This window comes from Acomys russatus, chromosome 6 (assembly GCF_903995435.1).
Source record: "Acomys russatus chromosome 6, mAcoRus1.1, whole genome shotgun sequence".
In the NCBI taxonomy this organism is placed as follows: Eukaryota; Metazoa; Chordata; class Mammalia; order Rodentia; family Muridae; genus Acomys; species Acomys russatus.
The window spans coordinates 69,019,331-69,046,540 of NC_067142.1; the positions used below are offsets into that span (position 1 = coordinate 69,019,331).

At 46.7% G+C, this 27,210-nt stretch overlaps 3 protein-coding genes across 6 annotated transcripts in view; 1 reads left to right on the forward strand and 2 right to left on the reverse strand.

Moving 5' to 3' along the window:
* Positions 1–27,210, forward strand: part of Tagln2 (transgelin 2) — a 960,136-nt gene that overhangs the window by 728,866 nt on the left and 204,060 nt on the right. The window lies entirely within an intron of this gene.
* Ackr1 (atypical chemokine receptor 1 (Duffy blood group)) lies at positions 9,049–10,771 on the reverse strand. Its single transcript, XM_051148361.1, has 2 exons — positions 10,751–10,771; positions 9,049–10,274 (listed from the first exon to the last, which is right to left on the reverse strand). Exons 1-2 carry the CDS (start codon positions 10,769–10,771, stop codon positions 9,291–9,293), a joined length of 1,005 nt encoding a protein of 334 aa, XP_051004318.1. The 3' UTR covers positions 9,049–9,290.
* Positions 14,213–27,210, reverse strand: part of Cadm3 (cell adhesion molecule 3) — a 29,838-nt gene continuing 16,840 nt past the window's right edge. The window contains exons 2-10 of one of the 2 annotated variants that reach the window (XM_051147890.1): positions 26,052–26,153; positions 23,424–23,564; positions 22,749–22,901; positions 21,934–22,071; positions 21,331–21,501; positions 19,007–19,097; positions 18,398–18,567; positions 15,288–15,413; positions 14,213–14,503 (exon numbers count right to left, since the gene is read on the reverse strand). In XM_051147890.1, coding sequence (XP_051003847.1) covers positions 14,385–14,503; positions 15,288–15,413; positions 18,398–18,567; positions 19,007–19,097; positions 21,331–21,501; positions 21,934–22,071; positions 22,749–22,901; positions 23,424–23,564; positions 26,052–26,153 — 1,211 coding nt within the window. In that variant the 3' untranslated portion in view covers positions 14,213–14,384. The remainder of the gene's footprint in view (positions 14,504–15,287; positions 15,414–18,397; positions 18,568–19,006; positions 19,098–21,330; positions 21,502–21,933; positions 22,072–22,748; positions 22,902–23,423; positions 23,565–26,051; positions 26,154–27,210) is intronic. The other variant, XM_051147891.1, reaches the window with a different exon arrangement.

Below are 27,210 nucleotides of genomic sequence, written 5' to 3' on the forward strand. Positions count from 1 at the left end.
CACGCCTGAACATTAGCATGAATGGCAGAGTGAGAGGGGTGGGTTCAAGGGTTGGTGGGTGTGGTTGGACCTTAGGCCCTATGCTAAATGTGTTTAGTCTAGGAGGACCAGAAGCCAGTGATCCTCGGGAATGATATGGATTGGTTGACATGTTCTAAGAATCTCTTTGTCTGCATATGAATGTGTTTTGGAGGCATGGGAGGCCTTCAGGAGACTGGAAATGATCCCTTCTCTGCCCCAGAGAATGTGCCATAATCCAAGCAATGGTGGGAGTCTTTCTTAAACTCTACTGTGCAAAGAGGTCGCAAAGGATTATATGGAGACTCTTATTCAGCTGTGGTTCTGAGACGGAGTCAAAGAGTCTGCATTCCTGTAAGCTCCTGCGTGACAGCCCTGCCATGACGCCACAGCCCACACTTTAAGTAGCATTAGCTGATCATGAGGAATTTACCTTCTCTTTGCTGAGTTGGTTCGGGTTCAGGTACTGAGCAGGAAAATTCTTCTAGTGACCCCACTTTCCTATAGGAACTCTTCCACAAAGAATGAGAACCACAGGCCTGTAGGGCCAGGCAGAATAGGATCATGTTAAGATATTTAAATATGATTTGGTATCATGGAGGGCATTGCAGAGGGGCCATTGCTATTTGGCAGAATAGGAAAGATTTTATGGTCTGCTATAAATAATGCTATAATGTAGCCTAAGCCAGTCCAAAGGCATCAATATGCCCAGCTCCAGCTGGCCACCACTACCACCTTCTCTGCACCTGTGGGTTCCCATTTGAAAGGAACGCCTCCCTATAAGTTTGCTATTAAGCATTGGCTCAGCTAGACTTGTAGCCCTTGTGGTCATGAGTGGAGACTCAAGGACAGCAGTGGAGGAGTAACTTTCAAAAGTTCATCTCCCATATGCTCATGCATTTAGAATGATGTGTATTAGATGGAATGATCCCCAAAGACAATAGGCACTTTCCCAATCACCTGCAGGGGAAACTCTTTTTTAAATACTAATTACAGTACCTTTCCTCCCAGCTGTAACTGATTTTACATCTTCCACATCTGTCAGCCTATTTAATTGTGACATCAGACCTGTGAGGTGAGCTAAGTAGGGCAAGTGTCATTATTTTTTCCCAGATAAGAAAATGAGAATTCAAAAAGTAGTTAACTGACATAGCACAGAAGGTAGGCCCCCACACCCCTCCATCTCTGCCCAGGGTTTCTATTTAGCCACCTAACACTGGGACATTATGTATTTTCTCGTAGAATAAAACTGACCTTTGGAATTCCCATTTGGTGCCTAGAGAATTGATTGTTAAGGCCACAAAGCTTATATATCTCTCGGCCTCCTTACTCAAATTTAGAATAACCAACGCAAGGCAAAACAAGGCAAAGTAAAGTTTGAAAGCGACTCTTCCGATCTCCTACCTCTATTATTGACATTAGTGACAGAGAAAATCTTTCAAGAACATGTCTTTAGGCTCCCTACCCCCATTTTTTTTTGTGGCCCCTTTTTGGAGCTTTTATAAAAGCAAATGTTAGGACCCACCCTGGGTCTAGAAGTGGGAGTAGAAATGACAGCTTCTGAACACTAGAGGGCGCCCAGGCACCGACAACACTTTTTCTGCAGTAATTTGTGCCAGGAATGGTACCTACCTTGTAGAAAAATTCAGGTCAGGTCCACATCTGGCTAAGGATCCTTTCATTGTTCTATAAGCCAGACACCGAGACACAAAACTGCTCCAGTTTTGCATCAGATGTTTAATTCCAGACTCCAAACAGAAGTTAAAATCAGTGTGAGACCTGGGAATCTGAATTTAAAAATGCATCTTCATCTAGCCTTGTCATTTAGTATGTTATCAGAGGGATGCAGGGTTCTTTTAGGAAAAAAAAAACCTGAATCAAAATATCTTTGGTTGATCCAAGGATGCCATGACTGAAAATTTTCTCTTCAAGGGATCCAATCCTTGCTTCTGCGAGGTAACTGCTAGACCACTCTCTGCTGCAGCTCAGGGACAGGGCACCCTGTGCTGCCTTCTGAATTTCCTCTTGCTCAACCTCAGCTTGAGTTCTTTCTGGACATAAAAGTATAACGTTACTTATTTCTTCCCCTTCGCTGTCTTCTTATTCACATTCTTACAAGCCCGTTTCATCTTGTAACATCTGTAATTTGTGTGTGTGTGTGTGTATGCCTTTAATCTCCACCTTTCACGTGGATCTCTAGGCTCCACAAGGTCATGGCTCTTATCTGTTAAATTATCCACTAAAAATTAAGAGCATAAAGCAATATTGAGCCCGTGGTCTGCTCATATGTGTGTGTGAGTTGAGGGAGGCTCCTCTCTTCCCATCTGTTCTCTTGTCTTTCCTCCTCCTTTCCCCCTTCAGTAACCACATGGTGGCCCTTCCCTGTGACACAGATTCCACCACAGACTGCCTTTCCCAGAATTCATGCCTCATCACTCCCCCTGTTACTTCATCTCATCCACTCTTTTGACTTCTGAAGCTGCACTCATTTTTAATATTTATTTGCCCCCACAGCCCAACTCTTCATTTACCTCAACACTGATTTGTATTTTCTCCTTTTTTCCACTGTAGTTATTGCACTCCCTATAAGACACTCCTTTGGTTCACCCTTGCAGCCGAAGCATGGTTTCTTATGTTGTCATCATTCGGCCAACACCTTTTAAGAGCTTTAGTTTGCAAGCGGTACTTTCAACACTTGGAAGCTGGGCATGAGCCCTCCATTTGGTACACGTCCTGTCTGGGCAGTAGCGGCATCACGCTCTCCCTTGACCTGAATGATGTATCTCCTAATGCAGTTTAAGACTGCATTAGCGTTTTGGCTGCCATACACAGCATTGAGTCATCCTTAGCTTGTAGCCAAGTGAAACCTCTAAAGGCTTGGTTTTTATTTCTTTTCTTTTTTCTTTTCTTTTCTTTCTTTCTTTTTCTTTTTCTTTCTTTCTTTTTTTTTTTGTTGTTGTTGTTGTTATTGTTGTTGTTTTTTAATATAAAGTCTTCTGTTGAGCCAGGTCTCTTCCATTCTACTCTGTGCAAATTGTGTTTTAAATGCAACTTTTCCATTCATCTTTATTAAATTTTACTCAATTCTTGCAAGTTTTGTTAACACCATCTGCTCCTTTTACATTCCCCCGTGTTTTCTGTGAGTCTCTTCCTATCAATCAACTAAGTCTGTGAAGAAAGGCATACCTCCTCTCCAAAGCTTGAAGAGGGGTTAACTGGGTGGTCAGAAGAAGGGAACCATCATTGTAGTTTGGAAGCTTCTAGGTTGATAAAATTAATCAGTCTGCTCCACCTCTTTCCCAAGTTACAGAGTGAGCCAACTCATTTGCACCAAGCTTTTGCTCCAAGCTCCACACCCATCCCTTCTGCTCTGGGTAATTGGATTTCAGTGTGCTGGCTTCCAGCATCTATCACAACCACCTTAGAAAAGTGCATGACAGCAAATGCCCCCTCTGGGTTGCTGGGGGGTGGGGGTGGTGCATGCCAGCAAGACAGATACCGACCAACCAACTCGGAGCTCTGAGACTGGCTGCAAAGAAGAAGCCTAGCCAAGAAGATTGGTGACTAAGGCCTCTAGAGACGTGTGTCCCAGGATCCAAATCGGCCCAGTGTGGTTCAGTGGAAGACTAAGAAGCCCTGATCAGGAAGAGAAAAAGGGACCGGATGGATCAGATAGAACAATGGTGTCTATAATTAAAATATTTTTCTTTCTGTATCCCAAACACCTGTCATGGAAGCTTGAAGGGTACATTCTATACGAGAAGTTCATTATATGTGCCTAAAAAAAGTTTACCTCACCAAGTACCCAGAACACCAGAAAGATAAATTGCTTGGTCACAGAGGATGAAAAATGAGGAAGAAGAAATAGAGTTTAGAGGTAGAGAAAGGGTACGGCTGATGGAAACGCTAAACTAAAGTCACTTAGTAGAGAAAGCTAGGGAAAAGTTACTATGTAGATCAAAATATCTTTTAGGTCCCAGGAAATGTGAGCTTTTCCCTGGACTGTGATGAAAACTGAGGATGTAGCTGGACTCTGAATATGACTGGGAGCCAGCGGAAGACTTCATGTCCAAGAACATTAGGGAGTGTCCCATGATTCAGTTTTCCTCAAGTACAGATGAAATATGATGGTCCATCCCTCCCTTTTCCCAGCTGCCCCAAGCCTAACGGTGGCCCCAAAGGAACCCGAGTATTACTCATTCATTGCATGGCTCAAGAACTGTGGTGAAGTCCCCTACCTCTCTGTCAGGCATGAGTTGGCACAGAAAAGGGATTCATAGACCCTAGAATAACTAATAACATGAGAGAAACACCTTGCAGGACTCAGAGAAAGTAAGGGTTTGCTGGTGGTGGTGATGGTTTTTATAGATTTCTCTGTCAGTTATTTGCTTGTTTGTTTCTGTTCCTCTTATCACCAGACTATGAACCCTCCAGTGTGGGAAATATGTTTCATTAATATGAAATTAACTAATTCACTTCTGTGCTATCAAATGTTTACTGAGCTCTGACTGTGTAACACCCACCAGGCCCTGGACCCGTGAAGCCCAGTATCTAGTAGTTGGTTAGACAGGAGATGAACTGGTCAGACAGTAAGTGAATAATCAAGACAGTTTTGATGTGGGATTCTTGCTGCTATGGAAACAGCATCAGCTGGGTGTGGTGGCTCATGCCTGGAATCCCAACATGTCTTTCTCTTAATTTGCTCAGAAAAACATTTCTGGAAATGCAGTGAGAGAGGCTGTTATTGATCAGGGCTTCATGGTTGGTTGGCTGTGAAGAAGACACAGGGTACTGAATGCTTGGGAGGCTGAGGCAATGGTACTTCCATCAGTACTTGTTGCTCTTGTAGAGTGCCCAAGTTTAGGTTGTAGCTCACAATCAGTTGTAGCTCCAGATTCAGGGGATCTGCCATCCTTTCTGTCCTCCTTCTGAGTCTACATCCACAAACTCACACGTGTACACACATCCACAAAACAGAAATAAAATAAATCTGATAGTGATAGAAAAAAAGATATAACCCAGGAGAATTGGTAGGGAAACATGAGGAAGCTGCAGCTATGTCCCTTTGGATGCCAGGTCAATTGATGTTTCTACTGAGACCCCAAGGATGAGGGGTCGTCGCTCACACAAAGAGCATGGGGAAAACTGCCATTGGGAATAAAACTTAAAGAACAAAAGGAAAGCCAAATCTCACGCTGACAACCAAAGTTCTGAGACAGTGGGCAGACCAGTAGCCATAAACTATCTGAGCAGTATGGGAAACTAAATCCCAGTGTTGAGGTGGAATAGAATAATTCTTAAAGGCAGACTCTGTGGCTTTCACAAGTCTGTCTCAGAGGTGTACTCCTTCTCTCCCACACAACGTTACTTGATTTCACCTAACACAAGAAGCACAAGGTGCACACACTGTTAGCAAGACTAGAGGGACAAAGGATGCACCTTGGAGCTATGTGGAAACTATTTAAGAAACTTATGCAAATATTTATCCTTGATGGGGCTGAGAAGAGGGTGGATTGAGACACTGTGACAGATGTCTTTGGGTGTAAGCAACTTCAGGTGCCCCACATGTGCTAACGATGCACAGAGGAAAGTCCCCTGTGATGGCAGCAATGAGAAGTCAGTGCTCTCATGCCAGAAATCAAACTAGCAAAAAAAAAAAAAAAAAAAAAAAAAAAAAAAAAAAACAAAAACTGGACAACAAATTAGAGATACCCACGAATGGTAAGGACTTAACCCTGTCATGCATTAAAAATACGCAACGCATATTCCAAATGTAAAGGTGACACAAAAGATGATTGATCTCCTGCAACAGTGTGCTGTCCCAAAGTCCCCTAACCCTAGAGTTCTCTTCTGAGATTCCCCCTCCTCCTTTATCCAATAGTCATAGAGAGATGAAAACCAAAATGAATGCTTTTCTGAACTGATTTTTTTAAACCCCCCACCCCCACCCCCTGTGTGCTTCCATGTCTCTCCTGCCCAAACTGCCTAGATGTCTGGAAGATGATTTGGAGATGCTTGGACTTGTTAATTAACCCAAACAGTCACATTCATCTGCAAGGTGCATTATTGTTAATTAAAACTGCGATTCTCCTCGTGCCCAGACGGCGGACTGCTGTTGTCAGAATAATTAGATAGCATAGGATGGTTTTCATGCAAATTCCTGGCAATTAGAGTTGGCGATGAATTGGGTTTGAAATCCCAGTGAAGTTCTCAGTGAGAATTCCTCGGAGGCAGCAGAAGAAAGGTGTTGGGAGACCAAGACAGAGAGAGGGTAGAGGTATGGTGGTGGATGAAAGGATTTAGAAAATATGCATTTGTTTCCTAAATCCTCTAGGGTGTGGGGCTCATCCAGAAACAAATGAATTATAAACATCAGTGTGATGTTCAGACTTTCCTCAAGGAAAAAAAATCTCTCCCCTTAATGTAAATTGACCCTCCCTAGGGCTTTATGTATCCCCAAGAGCTTGTTTCCCTGACTCTCATCTTTCTGAGAGGAGGGTTTTTTTTTTTCTTTTCCTTTAGCCAGGAGGCCCAATAATTCATACACAGCTAAAATCCTTGCCAACCCTTAGATTAAATTCTAAGGAAACAGGATTTGTATTCCTGAAGGGTTGCACAAAAGATGCCACGTTCCAACCCAATTTGGAGTGGTTAGTGGTACCCATTGGGTTAAGTGGGTCTGGATAACAGGTCCCTGAAGAAAGCTTCTGGAGTCAGAGTCAGACATAAGGATGAACTGTCCACCTGCAGGATACAAAGTGGCATGGAAAGGGCAGTCCTGAAGGTCCCTGAGCAAGGCAGCAAGGTGAGGGGAGGGGAGACGAGGAGGAAATAACTACAAGCATTCTTGTTTCCAACCCACTGTGACCTCTTATCAGCTACTGGTTTCTGTTTCTGCCTTCCCTTTCCAAGAGATGCGATAGCTGTTAGCTATCACAGGGACTCTCTCAATCCAGACTGAGTGAGGAGGGGGATCCATCTGGGGATATGGGATCAAGGCAGAACAGACAGCCCTAGTGGTGCTAGGCCAACTCTTCCCTTAATATTGGAAGAACCAGGGAGTCAGAGCAGCCTTACCATTCCTTCAGTGAGGTCAGCCTCTAAATCCTGCCCCTTGTAAGAGAGGAAAGGAACATCTGGAAAGACTGAGAGGGCAGTTGAAGACTCGAGGTCTGTGTGTGTGTGTGTGTGTGTGTGTGTGTGTGTGTGTGTGTGTGTGTGTGTGTGTGTGTGTGACACACACACACACACGAGTTCATAAAAGGCAACTGGAGAGGAAATGAAGAGAAACATAAACATTAGGACACATTCACCATCAGTGTGGTTGGAGACCTGAACGTAATTTAGACTTGTAAATTATTTCCTTTTTTTTTAATTTCTTCTTCTTCTTCTTCTCATTTTTGTTCTCTTCCTTTATGGTTCAGAATGTCTCCCGCGTCTCAATCGGTCCCACAGTCCCGCCTTTCAATTTATGATGCACCAATCAGGAACTAAACCTGGTGGTTGCTAAGAGACCAGAGGAGGGAGATTTAGAGGCTTTGTCGAGGTACCCACCCAGGAAAATTCCTTCTACACCCTCCAGCCTAGGATGTTTTAAGTCTTTTCTACCTCTTTCCTGCACTTTCTTCTCAATCCTTAAGTGAAGAGAGTCATGCACAGATATGATGCGGTACGGAAAGCATCTTTGAAAGTAGCGAAAAACCATTAAGTAGATTCAGACCAAGTGAAGTACCTGCTCGTGTTTTCCTGGGTGGGTTTGAGGTGGGCGGCAGGGAGAAGCTCCCTTTGGGGTTTTTCCAGGTAGAGGGTGAATTTGTCAGTGCTGAGAATGCTCCATCTGAAGGGGGGTTTGCTTGTTGTTCTCCTAATAACTACCCAAGCTTTCCTGAGGAGGGCATGAAGAAAACCCTCCAAAGTCACAAGCAGACAGAGAATCCAGGCATGCAGAGGGGACAGATTTCCTAGGATACTGGGGTGTATAAGAGATGGAGAAAAACAGACTGGTGTGGCATAAAGCCTTCTTTTGAGAGCTGGGTTTTGAAAGGGAAACCTGGACAATTCCAGTCAGAAGATGAATTGGATCAGGGCAGCTTCCTTTCAGAAGCTTTGACATTTGTAATGTCATGATCTCTTCCTTCTATTTACCACACACGGAAAGGCTAGACATAAACACCAAGGTGAATGAACTTACTGAGTAAGGGTTTCTGTCCTCACATCCTGAATAGGTGTAGCACAGACTTAAGTTAGGAAGGGGCCTCTGCAAGAGGTTTGTGCACACATGAATGTGTGTACTGCAGATACTGCCTGAGATGTAAGCTCATGCATAGACACGTTTCACTGCGTGCATGCATCTATTATAGCATGGATATTGGTCCTAACAGATTGAAAGACAGATGTACACACACACACAGAGAGAGGGGGGGAAGGGGGGGAGGGAGGGAGAGACCCATACAAGGGGTGGAGGATAAGGGTCATGATGAAGAATAAATCTGCTAGAACACACATGTGAACACACAAAGCACATTAGGAAGGAGGTAGAGAGGGAAAGAGAGAGGGGGAGGAAGTAAGTAAGAAGATGGGGAGGGGGTTTCCAGGTCATGATGAAGAATTAACTTGCAAAACACAGCTTCTAGGAAGCAACATTTTACAATATCTTGTTATATGCCCTTGATTAGGTCATGGGACACATCACTGGCCAAGGTGACTAGCAGCCCTAGTAGGGCAGATGCTCCCCAATGGGTATCCCTGAGCATTCTTCTTCTTTTCTTTTCTTTTCTTTTCTTTTTTTCCCACCTCTCTGACATCCAAACAAAGCCAGAGAGGAAAAAGAAGATAAGGAGACCTGGAGGGGTTAGAGCAGGTAGCCGCATTACTGCTTAGGGCTTTACTGCCCACCACGGATCTCTGTTTTCCCATTTTGGTTTCTATACCTATTCCACTTGTTTTCTGCAATGGCTTCTCTCTCCGTTGCTGGTTAAGCCTTGCCTTCTAGTTTATAAAGTTCATCTTTTCCACTCATGCTATTGTTTTTTCCTGTTCCCACAAGAAGACAGAAATCACTCACCTCAAGAGAACATCTGTATTCCCTGAGGATGTTTATCCACCATTCTCTTTCTTCCAGGGCAGCTCTAGAAACAGGAAAATCGGGCACGCATTGCCTTCCTTTCTCTCCATGGTCTTTCTCCTTCTTTTTAACTCCAGGTAAAATAAGAAAGCACCCACTTCACAAAAGCAATATAGACTTTAATTTAAGTTGACATGTGGGTAAAGAACTAAGATTTGCCTGCAATGGCATCCATTTGGGAAGACTGTCTTGCAGGGAGGGACTGAGAGAGACAGCATCTACGGGCAGTCTGGTGGAAGAACAGGGCCAGGAGCACGGGTGTAACCACACAGTGCAATACAGCCAGGGCTTCTGCCAGATTCAACGCTGCATCAAGAATCTGCTGGGATAGGCATGACTGCAAATGCATGGTTTTGGACCTCACCAAGGTATCGAATATGAGAACCATCCCGTGAGGCCACCAGAAGATGAACCAGACCCATAGGACATTAATCCAGGGGCCTGGCCCCTTGCTTAATGACATCTTCAGCCCCTTGGCTGCCAAAAGAGCCAGTGGCAATACAGTGAATGTGGTAAAACAGACAGCAGAATGTGTGAACTTCAAAGCTTCCAGGTCCTTGGTGGATGCAAGGGTGCAGAGGCCATCATAAGCACCACTGGCAAGCATGACTGGCAGCCCTAAGACAGCAGCAGCTCCCCAAAGTCCCACAGTGAGTCTCAAGGTGAGGGCAGGGACTTGACCGATACTCAGACTGGGGTTCAGGCAGGCATAGCATCCTATCAGCAGAGCCTGGGCAAAAGCTGAAGTATACCAGACCCAGTAGCCCAGTCTGCACAGGGCTGTGTGATGGCCAGTGTTTAAGCCTGGTGCCAGGATGGGCACTGCCATACTGAAGAAGGCACTGCCCACTGCCAACTGTGCCAAAATGGGCCAGCTAGGGCAGATCTGCCAGTGGAAAAGAGGTCTGAGAATTGCAAAGAGGACAAGACCACTTTCCAACATGCCCAAGACACTGGTGAGAATGAAGAAGGGCAGTGAAGATTTGTCAAGCAGGTTACACGAATGGCAGGGAGCAGCTGCTAGCATGCTGTAGTCATCCAGAGATTCATAGGAGACATTGTCTTCATATGAATAATTCCATTCGTCGAAGGTAAACTGAGTTCCGTTCTTGCCTAGTGAATAGGCTTCCACCTACAGGGTACACCCAGAAGAGACAGTCAGAGCATGTAGCACCTCAGCAGAGGCTGGGGGATGCTCAGGGCTGAACAGAAGGGGAACTTTGGCTTGGAAAGCAGGGAATCAGCCTGCAGGAGGTGAGTGAAGTGAGCCTGGTGAAAAGAGGAGCTGAGGAACCTGAATGGACAGAGCCACAGAGAAACCCCACCAGAGCTGTGTAGAGACTGAAAAGATCCAGTGTTCTGACTGGAGGGAAGAAGAGAAGAAACCTGCTGGAGCCGGCTGAAAGGTGAAGAGAGAAGGAAAAGGAAGCAGGAAAGAAAGGGGAAAAAATTTTGAAACAGAGACAAAAAAAAAAAAAAAAAAAAAAAAAGCCATAGGGATAATGGATGATGTGAAAAGGGGAGAGTTTAAGAGTGTAAGATTTGGAGAAGCAGAAGGAAGAAGGAGACAGAGGGAAGGGTTACAGAGCATGGCCCCCCAACACTCACCGGGTACAGACAGTTCCCCATGGCGTTGCAGGCTCAGAGCAGGCAGAGTAACAGGGCTGGGACTCTCTGTCAGCAGCTGTGGCTCCAAGATAAGTGCTCAGGGCTAATGAATGCTCTCAGGTTCTGGGCAGGGCCAGGGTGTGTGGGGGGGCAGGGGGGGCTTCCACACTCAGGAAGCTCTACCCCACGCCTACTGCCTACTTGAGCTGTCATAGCACAAGCTTCCTGTTTTGCAGTTGGATCTGGCTGCTCAGAATGGCCTCAGGAAAAGAACATGGTGAGAGGTCCACAAAGGGAGAATTTTCCCCCAAGGTGGCAAGGAAGAAATCGAGGATCTTTCCAGCAAGGGAAGGATGAGGGGCCAGGGGTGACATGTGGAACAGAGATAAGAGAGAGGTGCTGGGAAGTTGGAGTGGCCAGGCATCTGGTGACTCCCTCTGTTCTCTATTCCTTTGAATGAGATCCAAGGAAAGAGTTCAAAAGTTCCCCTGTTTGGGGGAAGAGGAACTAAAGGCTCCCCTTCTGTGGACTGTGGGCTCTGTCCAGACTGAGAATATGCATTTAAATGGAGGACTTTTGTGTGTGGCTGCAGGAGATGAGAAATGCACCTATTTATCTGGGTGCCCATGTTGGGTATCAGTGTGCCCCATCTGAGTGCTAGGTGCTGGGTGGTGCCTGGGTGTGTGCAAGCCTGTCAAGGCTCGGTAATGACTCTCCTTTAGGGAGCAATTGGGCATTTGCCTTACCACCTATGGACTCAATGAATGCATCTCTCATACCAAGCAGAACACATGGTCTAACACATCAAAATAGGCTCTGGGGGACCATGGGATAGCATACTTTAATGTGAAACTGCAGCCCACTGGGTAATCTCTATTCACATTGTGTGTGAGACACATGGACTGTGGGAATGCTTCCATTGGCTTGGCGTCTTAGCAATACGTAAAGTTTCTGATGGGAGGTAGAACTGTTATTTCTCTGGCCAGGAGGAAATACAAGATACGCGCTCCATACGTGGATTCCCATGAAGCCCCGCAGACTGAGCTGTAGACGGGTGAATACCCAGGTCAAGTTTCAGGTTTAACAGGATGGCGCTAGAAAGGGAGTTTGACAAAAACTAGTGGAGCGCCCCTTCCTGGACGGTGTCTGATGGGGTCTTCACCTCCTCCATAGCAGTGTTGGTCAGCATTGCCGGACAGAGGGTAACAACAGGGCAGCAGTCTGGATGACCTGCTTTAAATGCAAATGTTCTCCGGAGAGCAAAGGACTCAGACACTCTTTCCCTTGATTCCACACATAAGTGCTCCAGAGAGTGGCATGGTGAGGAGGCAGTACCCTGTGAGTGCCAGTGCCAGGGACATGAGGACACGTCCCTTATTTACGTGCAGCCCAGCCAGCAGTGAGAGGAGCAGAAAGGAGGCAGCCTGACCACGTGGATAATCCAGATATATTGAGGGTGGTCCCTCTGAGATTAGCACAGGAGAGTTAGAAAGATTATAAAGATACACGATCCCCTCCCTGCTCCCTTCCCCCTTCCCCACCCCCACCCACCGACAGACACACACAGCACAACGGCCCCCTTTCCGCCCCTCCCCCCTCCCGCCCGCCTGGTACAAATATGGCTTCTGTGTAATATGGACAGAGTGGTTCAGCTCAAAGAGGAAAAGTCGTTTTCCCAAAAGCGGGGTGCTGGGAGACAAGGAGCCCAGCCCTGGGGCCCAGAGCTCCCTTGCTGCTGTAAGAGGAGAAGCCCTGGCTTAAGGGAGGGGCTGCCTGGGGTGCCCAGGACCCTAACCAGGGGCTGGAAGATTGAGAAGGTATTACCTGAACTGAAGGAGTGGGCAGTCCTGCTGGATTGCAGCCGCCCCATTTTGCACAACTGTTGTCAGAGCGGGAAGGACATGCTGGAGGACTGGGAGAGTGATGCCAAGAGCATCCTTGGTCTAAGGGACAGGCCATCCAGGATGGGGAGGGTGAGCAGTCAGTCTCATCTCCATAGCACCCAGCTTGGCCATAAGAAGGAAGACTGTAAACCAAAAGCTGAGATGGGGGCCCAGGCCTCTAGTCACTGGGTACAGAGGATGAGAATCCAGGGTCAGTGCCAGGGTGAGGCTTGAAGGGTGCATAGCAGAAGCTGTGGCCCTAGCTCCATGACTCTGAGATCTGGGAGGTCCAGGGAAGGGTAGTGGACACTTGGTGCTTCAGAGAGGGACAAAATGCACACGGCCGGGCAAACCACACCCTGGGAATCCTCTCTCACAGGTAGGCATTGAGAGCGGTTTGGAAACGACTTGGATGGAGCAGCATTCCCTAGAGGAGGTACAAACCCTGACTAGAGACCATCCAGTCCAATGCCCACCTCACTTGTCCCATGCCCTGTCCACCCACCCAAGACCCCTGGTCCTTTTCCTCAATCTCTTTGCTTCTTGGTCACATAAGCACACATGTACATACATCCATGCATACTTACACGCACTTACACACACAAACACACACACATACACATACACACACACACACATGCACAGAGTTCACATTATTCCCTCGGTTTGGGCAGGAAACAGCTCACTGCAGTGAAGCTCCTTTTAGTAATTTTGTTGTCATGTCTGCCTGGCTGCTGAGGGAGGAGGGGCTGAGGGCTGGCACAGGGAACAGGAGAGGGCACAGGGTGACACAAGGTGGAGGAGTAAGTTGCTGAGCGGTTGCCGTGCAACAGTCCAGGGTCTTGGGTAAGAGTGAGGGGCCCCTCCACGGTGGGGGCAGCAGACGCTTGTTCAGGCTCACAGCTGCCTCTTCCACAGCTGCTGGAGCTGGGGGGGCGGGGAGCTGAGCTCCACTGTCCCCCAAGAGAAGATTTCTGTTAAAAGATCCTAGCTTCATTCATCATGTGGGGGCGACAGGTGAACAGAACCATTTCTACCATCCTTTCTCTCTCTCTCTCATAATCTACTCTTTCTGGGAGGGACGTGTGGGAGCCCTGGAGCCCTGTGTGGCTGCACGCTATCTTCGGGTCACATCTTCTTGAAGACTCTCCTATGCAACCCTTTCTTACGTAGTGGACGAGGAGGGATGTCAGCTTGACACCTGTCCCCCTGTCTGTAGTAGTGCCTGGCAGAGGAAGAGCCACCCCTAGCCCCTACTTCCTTTCCCAGGCTCCTTGGAGCCACCTGGGAGGCTGCTCTCTTGTGACAATGGAAGGAGCAAGGAGCTGAGTGTTGAGTCCCCACCCTAAAACCAGCCCTCCTCCTCATTCACTTCTAATTCCTCCGACTTCTGCTGCTGAACTTTCCCGATTTGTTGCTTTGTTGCTCTCCTCGGGCCCCGCGGCCCCTGCCTCTCCAGCCTTGGACACGGATTTGAGTTGGGATTGTTACAAAAATAATAATAACCCAAACGCAGAGAAGCCACGGAAAGGGCTGAGGGCAACCCACCCCTCCCCCCCGCCCTCCTCCCCCCCCATTCCAAACCGAGTACAAAACCGCACCCAAAGCAGACATTCTGTACAGGGGGCTGGGTGGACTGGGGAGCAAGCGGGAGGGGCGGCCCAGGGGTCGCTCTGTACAAGTCCAGGTTGGTGACAGCCCAGCAGTCCCCATTGGGGCCCCTGGGGGGCGCAGGAGGTGTGTGGGTGCCCCTAGATGAAATATTCCTTCTTGTCATCCCCGCCTGACTGCCCGCCTTCTGCGTTGATGATGGCCGTGTCCGCATCTGGAGCGTCGTCGGAGCCCTTCGCTTCATGTGTCAGGTAGGTTCCTGTGTGGAGACAGAAGCTCCTCTTTTCAGAAGCTTCTCAGCCTCTCCAAGTCCACCCTGCCCACTTTCGTACCCACCCACTCACACATTGCTCATCTCATCTTTCTCTTGCCTGGAGCTTTCTTCCACCCAGTCTTCTCTAATTTGCATTTTGCTGCCAACAACCCTCACCTGACCACACCTCCATGAATAATGAATCCTACCCTTAGCTAAAAATCTCATCTATAATGTAGGCAAGGCATGAAAGAGAGGTGTGTGTGTGTGCGTGTGTGTGTGTGTGTGTGTGTGTGTGTGTGTATGTATGTGTGTGTGTGTGTACACATGTAGTGAAGATATGGCTTAGCTATGACCAATCTAGGCAGCTAGGCTGCTGCCTGGAAGTAGTAATAGAATAGGAGCGAAAGTAAAACAAAAAGAAAAGACATGGGCGAGGATGAAGAGTAAAGAGATCAAAGAAGGGAAAAGAAGGTAAACAGATGGGAAAGAAGGCAGGGGCACCACGGAAGGGGCTAGAGACTGGTTTGAAGAGACCTGGAGGCAGAGCAGCAGCGAGGAGCAGCTGGCTGAGTGGGTAGGTTTGATTGTACTTGGATGATTACCAAGTGATCAGGCTTGACTGTGGGGTTGCTCGATGATCACAGCAGTGGCAGTGCAGGGGGATTGGCTTTACTTCTTTCTCAGACACCCAGAGGGGGCTGAGTGAATTTCCAGGGCTGTTTCCAAAACCCTCTTACTGTCTGAGCTTCCCTGACTGATCTCCACCCACCCACCCATGCCCTCTGACCTTTGTGCCGGATCAAATAATGTCCAAGGAAAATGAGCAGAATGAGCAGCAGGAAGACGATGAAAGCCACAATCCCTCCGATGATGGCGTGGTAGGTACTGGAGGATGAGGGCACCGGGCTGGGGTCTGCAGGGATGACAGGCATACAGTTAGAAACAGGGAGGAGCCTTAACTCTCCCATGCTGACTTGGCCCCGCATAATCTCACAGAAGAGAATAGACACCAACATCAGGAGAACCCAGAAACTGTATGAAAGCACAGAGGACACGCCTCAGTGTTCACGTGGGTAGCACCGTGCTGGCAGCTGGCAGTAATTGTTAAAGAAAATCAGTGTGTTCACCAGGCAATAAACAAATCAGCTGTCACGAGACCATCCAAGTTGTTTTCTTGTCGTCAGTGCTTGACCTTAACCAGATATCGTTACTTTAATGCCTGTGACCAATATCAAAATTCTCCTCTTCCTCTCAACCCCAATCTCTGACCCCCTCCTTCCTCCTTGCCTTCCCCCCTCTCTCTCTCTCTCTCACACACACACACACACACACACACACATACACACACACACTGTGCTTTTGTCTTCCATGAGCATCTCCCATGTCTTCTCACACTGTCTGGAATTCTCCACTAGCCCCTTTAGGGCATTCATTGCCGCTTGTCCATAGTCTTGAGAACAGATGGGGAAGAAACAGTGAAAGCTAAAAGATTCAGGAATTAGGCAGTTGGACAGCATCTTGCAAAGAAAATACTAGACCACACCATCCTGTGTAAGACTTGTAAGTTTCCTCAGAGAGCAACGTTATAATCTGATATTAATTAGGAAAGCATCTCCTTTTCTAGGATGAACCCAGGATTTTAGTCTCTACCCCAACTTCCTTACCACCTTTGGGCCTGTGACCTAAACAACTGCCTTAAGATGCAGCACTTGACATCTCTGCTCCCAGGTGTTTGTTCTTCCTTTGACTCCCCTGCCTACATCCTCTTGAACATATCTGGTCTGTTTTTTTTTTTCCAGTAATTCCTTCTTGCCAAGGAAAATTAGTGATCCAGGAAAATCCAGTCTTCTGACTCATCCAAGGAAGGGGGCCTAGGGGTTTTGTCTACTTTCACATCACCCAAAGGTTTGTACACAAGGACTAATGCAACATCTCTGATGATTACCAGTGTCCTTTCCATTAGATATACAAAAGCCACCATCCATAACCGGTGTGAACTGATCACATTGGACAACATGGACCAAGAGTGTCAATAAAAGCCCCGACTGTGGTCAGAAATCCAAACACATGAGCACAATCGCCCAAACCCAGGGCAGTTCTGATGTCTCTATAGTTATGTTAGCTGCAGCTAGAACTTGCCCACACAAGGGAGACCCTCCTGTTTTTCCTTGGACTCAGCTTGAGTCTTTCAGCCTCATTGACTCCTATAGTGTTTTTTTCTTCCCTACCTTATGTTTCCTCCGGCTTGACTGGGCCAGCATTTTAGTGTCTTGCCTTTCTATGGCTTATTTAAAAAGAAAAGATTTGTACTTTTATTATTTTCTGCTTGGGAGGGAGGTGGAAGGTGGCCCATGATGGGGCAGGTACGTGATGAAATGATTTAAGGCAAGATAAAGGAAGAGACATGAGACGTGGTCCACTGTGAAAATCAAGCTGGGATATTTACTCAGGGAAATATAGAAGTAAATTTTCCTTGGAACAACACAGTCTTCCATTGTTGAACCAACCCCTGGGACTGTCAAGAACCAACTGCTGTCTCCAGGTATATGTACCTTTCCTTTTATTCCTGGCAAGTTTTCACAGAGGCGATACCAGAAGAGGCTGCAGTAACTCTACCTACCACCAGGCGTCAGCATTGGCAGCAAACTGTCAACCAGTTTGGCTTTGTGGCCCATGGCAGAAGGATCAAGAAGGTACCAACTTCAGGGTGCATAAACTTTCTTTCACTGCCAGTCACCATCAGAAATGGTCTGGGGGTATCTCTGGGGGATTTAGCCTACATATCAAATCTTGCACTAGCCCTGTTGTACAGAGGAGCTCTCATGGGCTGACAAGTTGTCTCTGGAGCCATAATCACCAATGTATACATTCTGGTTCCAGACACTAAGACCTCTTTCTCACCCCTGGAGTCCTGAGTATTAGGCACATCACTTCCTGCCTCATTGGGCATTTCCAGTGAGAAAAGACCTGAAGTTTCTTCAGCACTTCCTCTATTCTGTAGAGAGGTTTAAAGACTTTCTTGAAGGACTTTAATGCCTTTAGGGTCTTCAAAACAAGAAAAAAAAATCCCCTACCAAATTCCTCTAAAGCTACCTCTGCCTTAGCCTGCCACTTCCCTTGAAGCTGGGTTTAAATGTATTTTTTGTGCTTGTATGGATATGCACACATGAGTGAATTGTGTGTGTGTGCTAATGGCAGCCAGAGGAATGCCATCTACCTGACTTCTTGAACAGGGTCCTCTCTCACCAGTTGAGAGCTTACCAAACATGTAAGGAGGTTGTCTCTGCCTCCCTCACACTGCAATTACAAATGTGAGTTACCATATCTATTTTTTTTGTTTGTTTGTTTTACTCCAACTGGAAGGTGCTTTACCAACTAACCAAACTTTCTAGCTGTCTAGTGGTTCCAATTTTTTAGAATAATTTCAGAAAGAGGACACCTGTACCTTTGGGAGGTGTAGCATTAGGGAAGAGATTATGAATACCTCTCAGCATAGTGCATGCTTCCTTCTTTTTCTTCTTGGCCAAACTATAATGCACACACAGCCCTCAGGAAATAAACTAGAGGCAACAGCACACATGCCATATGTAGTCCTAGGAGGTGGAGCTCTCCTGCAAGCATGCATGATCTCAAGAGGGGCCTCTAAAATAAAGTTGATATTCTCACCGTCAGGTGATAAAGATAGCTCCGGAGGAGCATTGCATATAGACAGAGACAGAGAGAGCCCATCTTTCTATTGATTTAGCATTGTCACACATTCTTAGGGCCTAAGGGCAGTAGTAGTTTCCAGTAGTGGCCATTTTCCATCCACTTGACTACCACACAGGGTTTGCCATCAAGAGTGAGAGGTAGCCAGAGAAAGGAAGATGTGGGAAGAGAGAAGCCAAGGAGACTCACCATTGACATTGAGGGTGAAGTAGGCTGTGTAGCTGCCCATGTTGCTTGTGGCTGTACAGCCGTAGGTGCCACTGTCGCTCTTATTCAGGAAGGGGAAGATAAGAGCACTTTCTTGGGTCATCTTCAGGGGTGGCTCGCTGCCTTCCTTTACCCATAGGTATTGCTGGGGGCTGTCGAGACAGAAAGATGAGATGTGCTCAGGATGGCCTGGACCAGAGGGCTAGAGGAATTAACATGGACTGTTACCAGGGAAGTCAGGAGGTTTTGATGATGCTAAACAGCATTTAAGATGCTATATGAGCCAGAGGCATTGGTGGGCGTGTAGGGTTATCAGTCTTGGGTACAATTAGGAGAAGATAGAGATGTTTTGATCTGTATCTTGCTGTAATTTGGTTCCTTAGGGTAACCAAAGAAGCTGTGCTTTGGAGTGTTCCACCTCTACTTCTGCTGCTTTGCAGTATAAATAAGGGAGAGATGCTGCCTTTGGGAGAGTAGGAGGTATGCCTTGTCAGGTACCCGGGGCGGGTGGGGGGAAGCGGTGTAGTGAGGATGAGGATGGTTATCTCAGGGTGTGGAGGGATATCAGAGACTGCAGACTGCTCTTCTTACACTGGATTGCCACGTCCCTCACAATGTAACAACAGCTTCTGGCCTTCACGAGGATGAGCAGGTTCTGGCCTAATCATGGCTGTTGGCGTGTCTGTGGAGAAGTACATGGTGTCAGCACAAAACTCCCCATTCTGTATAGAAGACCCTTAAAACTGTGGATTCACCTAGTTACATGCTACAGACTCTACCCTCCCAAAATCTGAGAAGTCCCAGAGGCTGTGAACAAGACCTTCTTCCCCCTGGCTTTTGTGAACAGGGACTGTGACCGCCACTGGCTGTGAGAGCAACTCAACCTCTGAGTGATGGCATCCCAGCAAGGCTGCCCTTGGTGGGGCATACAGGAGGATGTCTTAGCGGAGCTGAGGAGGGCCCATGGTTTATTCATGCCTAGCAAAACTGCCTGACACATAGACAGGACCTAGTACATATTTTTAAATGAACAAGTAAAGTGAACTTGACGCTGACTGAATTCACGGCCTCTCAGTTCTGTCTGCTCTGTGAGGGAGCTTAGGAGTGAAAGCAATGCTTGAACACAAAACATCTCTTTGATCGGTCACTCCAAACACAGAATGAGAGCACAGAAACAGTAAGGGGTAGGGGTCATATTTTGTCTGGGGGAAAAAAGGCCTGAGACAATATAGATGGGTCTGTGAGGGAATAATGACATCTGCCATTGATGCCAAAGACTGCTTTGGAGGCTGGGTCCAGATGGTGGCTGAGAACAATGTGACCAGATGCTGGTTTGGAGCCACAGATAAAGAGGCTACACTTTCCCTAAGGACAGAGCCAGCCTTAACAAGCAGTTAATGAACACATTTCAGTTCAATCACACAGGACAAACAGAGCCAGGCCAGGTGAGGTAATGGGTATTCCAGGGTTTCACAGCTAAAGAGACCTCTGGCATAGCACCTGGGATGCAGCATTTGTTGACTGACTGCTGATTGTAGGGCAGGGGGGACCGTGGAGAGTAATAGACAGATGGCCTGGTATCTAAGAGAGGACTCTCTGGGACTCGAGTAGAATAAAGTATTCTTCAGTTATGGCCAGGGAACTAGGACTCAAGGGAATTGCCCAAGGCCCAATGCCTTACACTTGGAACTCAGATGTTTGTAGAGTTATTTTGTGTATATTATTCCACTTACTCTCAGCATAAGTCAGGGCAGGAAGCCATAATCATGGACAGATTAAATGCTTTGGTCAAGGCAGTGAAGCTTGTACGTGCCAGCATTTGCTAGAAGGCTAGTCCTCAGCCTGCCGACTGAGTGTTATCCAAGTGGACCATGCTACTACTCAAAATTAACTCATGTTAAAGTTTGAGCAAATGGTCTAGCTACTGATTCAATGGCACAAGAGTTAGGAAATTAATCAGCTTGTGTCGTCCATAAGGAGATTAAAAGCTCTAGCTATTATTTTTTTTTTAATTCCCCAACCTTTTGGCAAATTAGGAAAAGAAATGCATTGCTATTTATGCCTCTATACACGGCTTCTGCGCTTAAGTTACTCCTTTCTACTTTCCACACAGAAAAGTTGCCTTGAAAAAGTTCCCAGATTTCCACAGATGAGAAATTTGCAAATATTCCAACTTCTTCAGACATTCCCTACTCATATTAAAAGTGGAGTCCATGAAGAGGTGTGGAGAAAACATGGAGTAGTGATCCTGACCACTGGTCAGGTTCGACCAGAGTCGCAAGTTGAAACATCAGACTGGGGCAAACAGAGAGATGAGTGGGAGCTAAAAGTCCTTGGAATGTTTCAACACCAGAAAAGGACTGTGTTCCTCTCTGGCCCACATCTCTTCACATTGCAGAGTGTTAGAGTGAGAAGGGGTCATTGGTGACTGTGCTCACCTCTCCCAGTTCACAAATCAACAACCAAGATCCATGTGGAGAACTGTCTTCACATCTCACAACCATCATGGAGTAGAGGCCAGACTAATAACTACATCCCAAAGCTCTGGGTTTGCTACACTTACCCCCACAGTTTGCATTGTACTGTCATTTCACCAGTGTAGCCAAAGGGCTGGTAAACTTTGTCCATGGGCCAAATCTTGCCAGCTGCAAGCTTTTGTAAATAAAGTTTTATTGGAATCTAGCCCAGCTCATTTGTTTACACTCTGTGGCTGCTCTCCGGCTTCACAAGCAGACACTGAGACAGAGACCTCAACTCTCCCAGCCTGCAGTGTTTACTACAGAGCCTCTTTGCCGAAGCCTTGCTTGCTACCTTATCTATGCCTGCTGCTTCTTCGTGTGCATCTGGCAGCACTTTTCTCTTCCTCACTTCCTACCTCACACCTGGTCCTTTACACCCCAAAGCCCATGACATACATAAAACTTCAATGCGCTGAGAGGTGGATCTGTCAGCTCCCTTTAGAGATTCATGGTTCACAGAGCACACGATGTTGGCTCCATCATCCTCCCGGGTAACCTGGAATGACACTGAGCTGCTCACAGTGAAGGTTTTCCCGTTGGAATCTTCCTGGACTCGTGTTTGGTCCCCTGGAATGCAGAAACAGACAGACAAACAGACAGAAACACACACACACACACACACACAGAGAGAGAGAGAGAGAGAGAGAGAGAGAGAGAGAGAGAGAGAGAGAGAGAGAGAGAGAGAGAGAGAGATACACACACACAAACACACACAATTAACTGTAAGTATACACATATAGACCGCATCATAACATACAGATACTGTCTGGACCCTACAGATTCTGAGTCTTTCTAGGACAAACTTAAAAAAATGTTTGAAATTGATATGTATTTGTAAAGAGAATATAGGGCTCGACACACACACACATGTCTACAACATATCTCCTGATCACTTTCTTAATCTCCACTATTTCTTCTATGACATATATAGCCATGTTTCAGCCACTTCCTCCCCCTGCACAACCTCATGCCTGTCACTTCAAGGCAGGAACTACTCACCATGGAGTTCTTGGTCACCTTTCCTCCAGGTGAGCTGGGCTGCAGGTTTGCTCCCAGAAGACTGACAGTTTAGAGTGGCTGTCTCCTTTTCCCGCAACGATGACTTATAACCAGTGATTATGGGCTTCTGGGGGATTCCTGCCATGCATAGGGGATGTCCAGGATAGCACGGAGAGGCACCATGAAGTCACACTTCAAGCTCTCCCTATAGATATGTGCTCTATAAGGGTCAGGGTATCCTGGGGTCTACTTTACAATGGGTAGAAACATAATGAGACAAATTTCTCTTTGATCTACTTCTGGAGGGTCAAGTCTTCCTTAGGAAGACTAGGGGGATGAAGTGTGATTGTGTAGGGGGAGGTGGGGGTGCCATGCCTAAAGGGTGATAGTGACTGGATACCTCACAGTGCAGCTAGGTGGCCATACAGATAGTGAGAGGCTCAAGAGAGTAGAGATAGAAATTAGAATACATGATCAAGATAAGTGTATCCAAACAACTAAATTATTCTTGCAAATTAAAATTAGACATAGCTTATAGATCTCATGTTTCCCCATGTAATTTTTGGAGTGAGGTAGACTGGCAGTGCTCTGCTACAAATCATGAAGATTGTGATTAAAGAATGAGACTTGTTCCAGATCAAATATTAAGTACAGTGGAACAGAACTCTGTTTTCCTCTTATTTAAAGGGAAATGTGCAGAGCTTTTCTGATATTATTGGAGGTCTGCCTGGTTCTGGGAAGCTTTGGGGACCAACTGAGGGAGGTTTGTTTGCAAAGCAGCATGCTGTGGAGACACAGGGGTTTGGGAGCCTCACCGAGCACAGTGACAAGGGACTTGGCGGTTCGCACAGGCATAGTGAAGATGGAGCATGTGTACTCGCCCTCGTCTGCCAGCGCCACGTTGCTGATGCTGATACTGAGCTCATGGGGAGTGGAACTAACCAGCTGAATCCGGTTATCTCGAAGGGCTGAGGAAGTGGGGAAAATTGAGAGTCAGGATTCCACCAGTACCTTGGCATGTTTACCTTCCATTCCAGGCCTAATATCATTGAGGGGTAGAAATGTACAGAGTAGTGTGGATAAAGGACAAAAAAAGAAAACAGAAAAAAACCCTTCTGAATTAGGACAGAATCATTTAGTGACTTTCATGAGCCACCAGGCATAGGAGCTTAATAGGCTAGTATTATAGTCTGTGTCTTGCATAATTACTTAGGAAAGGCCTGGGGCTGCCTGATGTCAGGTCTCCTAAGCATTTCTTTGGGGCAATAGTACTCCAGGACCTATAAGACTAGGCATGGCTGAGGTCAGAGATGTAGTACTGATTCTTCTCTGTAAACAACTAAGGAGCTCACAGTTTATTTGCTTTTTTAAAAAATAACATACTCCATGCTCCTCAGCCTCTGGACGACACAGGTGGCTCCCCTCAGGCTTTGTGCCCCTTCCCACTAGCCCATGGTTCCCACAGAGAAAGGTCACTAGTGAGACACTACCTCTCTTCTCCCCAAAGTAGAGAGTCTGTTGGGCAGGGTTAGACCACTGCAAGGATGACTCTTCATGGTCTTTCACTTGGCACTTGAGCACCACCGTGCCCCCAGCCACCACTGTCTCATCGGATGTCCAGGGCTGACTATCTGCAGAGGTAGAGTAGAGTTAGTTTCCTGAGGAGCCCTGAGGGTGTCTGCCAATTCCTGGGACACAGTCCACCACATGTAATTAAGGCTACCCAGGGCTCTGGTCTCTGTATACTCTTAAGGCTTTATTAGTGAAGCAACAGAGGTGGTGGTGGCAGAAGGCAGGCAGACCTGATCTTCTCTTGCTTCATATACAAAAGAAATCATCATCTCGTGTTGGAAGACTGGATGAGCAGACAGGGTCACAAACACTGAAGGGACAAGGGCACCCGCATCTGAGCATCCTGCTCCACATGCGTCTTTTTAGATATGGTTCTACCATTCATCACTGAGAACACACATACATATCTGTCATCCTATGTTTTGCCTTTCTGTTACCACTTATTATAAGAGCAGAACCAGTAGAAGCAATTATGACTATTAATCAAAACTGTAATGGGGTAAAGCCTAAACCAGCCCTTGGTGTGTATATTCATCTGTACAAAAAGAGCAAAGCAAACAAAATAGAAAGTAAAATTTAAAATATTTTAAACAAACTTTAATTTTTTTTCTAGCAATTACTCCAATCCAATCATCAAATCTCTCATCAGGCTTTACCATTCTTATTTGTTTGTGGTAGCTGCTGTTGAGACAAGGTCATAGTATGCAGTCTTGGCTGGCCTGGGGCTTATTATGTATTCAAGATGGCCTTGAATTTAGCAAAATCCTTCTGCCTCCACTTTGTAAGTGCTTGGATTATAGACATGAAAAACCACATCCAACTGTGCATTCTCTTTCCTGGTAGGTCTGCCTGTATCCTCAAATACAAGCCCAAGTCCCCACCCTTATATCATCTAAAGAGTGAAAAGACTGAAGATTTTGCCCAATGTGCTGGAAACATATTTTTTTAACTCTTCTCTCCTTAGAGAAATTAAACAAAAGGCAAGCTCAGTTGATAGAGTCCCTGCCTAGAATGCATAAAGCCCAGACTGGATCCCCAGCACCACAGTGACTACTTGTGATGAAGCACATGTGCTATCCCATTACTCAGGAAGTAGAGACAGGTGGAGCAGAAGTTCTGGTTGTCCTTGGCTGTGTACTCGGGTTGAGGCCAAGTTGGACTGCATACTCCCTGTATCAAAAATGTGTGTGTGTGTGTGTGTGTGAGAGAGAGAGAGAGAGAGAGAGAGAGAGAGAGAGAGAGAGAGAGAGAGAAGGAAAAAGGAGGAGGAGGAAGAGGAGGAGGGGAGGGAAGGAAGAATGGAAAGAGGAAATCCAGGGTTTTTTAAAAATATATATATATCAAATGAATGCCAAATGAACCTTTTCCTCACGCCTAGCTATGAACCTCTCCAATCTTGACATTTGTTCCCCCCACCAGGCATTGTGACAAGTTCCCACAGCATGGATTCGAATTCGTAATGTTGATCCTCTCATCTCAGAATCACTTTTAGTGACCCAACAGCAACAGCCTCCTCAAAACTAGTCTAGAATAATCCTCCACATGCTCTGATTCAGGAGCATGCAAACGCCTGCTCTATGTCATAGAATTCCCCAACCAGCAATATCCGGTGGCTCAACAGGAAACCGGGAAACATTCTTACCACATCCTTCACAGAGAACTATAAAAACAATCCAATGCTCCCACTGCCACAGACTCAACCCCTGCCCTATGTGCTTATTTCTTACATTCCTGGTCAGCTGACTTACATTCCCAGGAAATACACTTCGCATGATCTTAGCAGAGAAGGAGGAGGTAGTGGAAATTCTGCCAAGCAAGACACACCATGAAGGGCTGCAGTTTCTGAACTGGACTATGATGTCTGATGGCTAGCACTGCCTAGAGTTGTGAAAGCAGGAGCTGGGGCGAGGAATCCAATGCCCCCATTTCCTAGGCACAGGCAAGAAGGGCAACAGAGATGAGCAGACTCCTAGGATCAGCCCACTAGTTCCCAACACTGGAGCTCTGTTCTGTCTTCCGCACAGAGCTGTTTCATTGGAGTTCTTCCTAGAGCGATCCTCTGAATGGAGAACTGCAATTGCATTTTGGGAGTTTTGTGGAGTCACTGAGCAAATTTGGAAGGGAAATTGTCTCAAGATGTCTCAATGGAAGGCATCTGAGTCTGTTCATCCGCAGTAGACGTGTATCAGCCTCCAACCTCTAAACCCTCTGCCCTTGTCTCACTTGAAGAATTCTTCTTTGCCAATGCCTCTCTAGGACCTCTTTGTTTCGAGTAATCCACTCCTCTGGAGGCATTTTATTTTTTGGAAAGAGGTGTAGGGTTACAGAGGTCTCTGTACCAGAGAGAGGGAGGGAGTTGGTGCAGGGGAACGTGGTGGTAGCGGTGGTGGTGGTGCAGAGCTAAGAACTAAATGTCAAATGGGAAGGAGAAAGCTGTGTGGTGATGACTGGCGTGAGAACATGGGGCGGAGTACCATGAGTGGGAGATGGTGTGAGGATGAGTGAGACATCTGAAGAACGTTGAGATGAACGGCCTGGTTTCTCACCTTGACTGGCCAGCAGGTCAGGGTTGCTCCAGACTGTGGAGCTGAGGGCCTCGTCCAGTGGAGCCAGAGTTCCCAGCTCCAAATCCTGCTCCTGCCAGTAGCCTGGGGAGAGAGTCTCCATCAAGGATGAACCCTGTGCATACTGCTATAGTTCGTGTCTACACTTTCATTGTGGGGTGTGGGAGGGGGTAGGCCCCTATGGAAAGTGGCTTCACCAGCATACCTAAGGGAAAGTGAAACATTAGCAAGGGTTCTGAAAAAAGGATAGCTTTCTGCTTCTGATGGGCCATTTAAAGCGAGGGAGGGGGGCGTCGCTAAGTTGTATCTGTCAATCACAGAGTGCTAGAGCCAAAGAGACCCTGGAGACCTTCCAGTCCAGTTTCCCCACTTCACAAATAACGACAAAGACTCCCACAAAAGATGCTGAGGGGCTCACTACTGAAAAATGGAAAACCAAAAGAAAAAAAAAAAAAAAAAAGAAAGAAAAAAAATCCCCAAGCCCCAAAAACACATAATAAACTCCTTATTCAGGGTCCTTTTTGTTGTTGTTGGACCACATTAGCTGCTAACACAACCCCGGGTTTAAACATTAGAGTATAATTTCACATTGAATTCTTTCACTTAAACTATAAAAAGTGGTGGTGTCATTCCTCCTGTTTTGCCAGGTGAGAGCAGAATGAGATGACTTGCCCAAAGCCGCGTGCAAATTGTTTAAAGACTAGAAATGAAATGCCTGGTTTTGAATGCAAGGCTCTGTCTTCCAAGGTGAGAGCCTCCTCTCTTCGCTGAAGAAAGATCAAAAGTTGGCGCTGGAAGCTGTACTACAGCTTCCCAAAGTCCAGCCTTCTATAAGGTGCTTAGATTGTCTTCAGTTTTCATGCTAGGTTTCCAGGCCTCTGGCTCACTGAGTCTGTGCCTTCCTCAGATGTCACCAAACCTCCTCACCCAGGCAATGGCCACCACCTCTCTCAGAAATAGGTTGCTTTTATACACTATTGTGAAATACAATAGTGTCTGGGGTTCACAGCCCCAACTCAAACGGAAAGAGCAGAGGGACAAAGAAACCAGCTAAGCATCTTTTCAAGATCTCCCGCCACAAAGCCCTAGAATAGCCAATCACATCACGAAAATTCAGTGAGGTCATCAGCAGCTGAGCCAG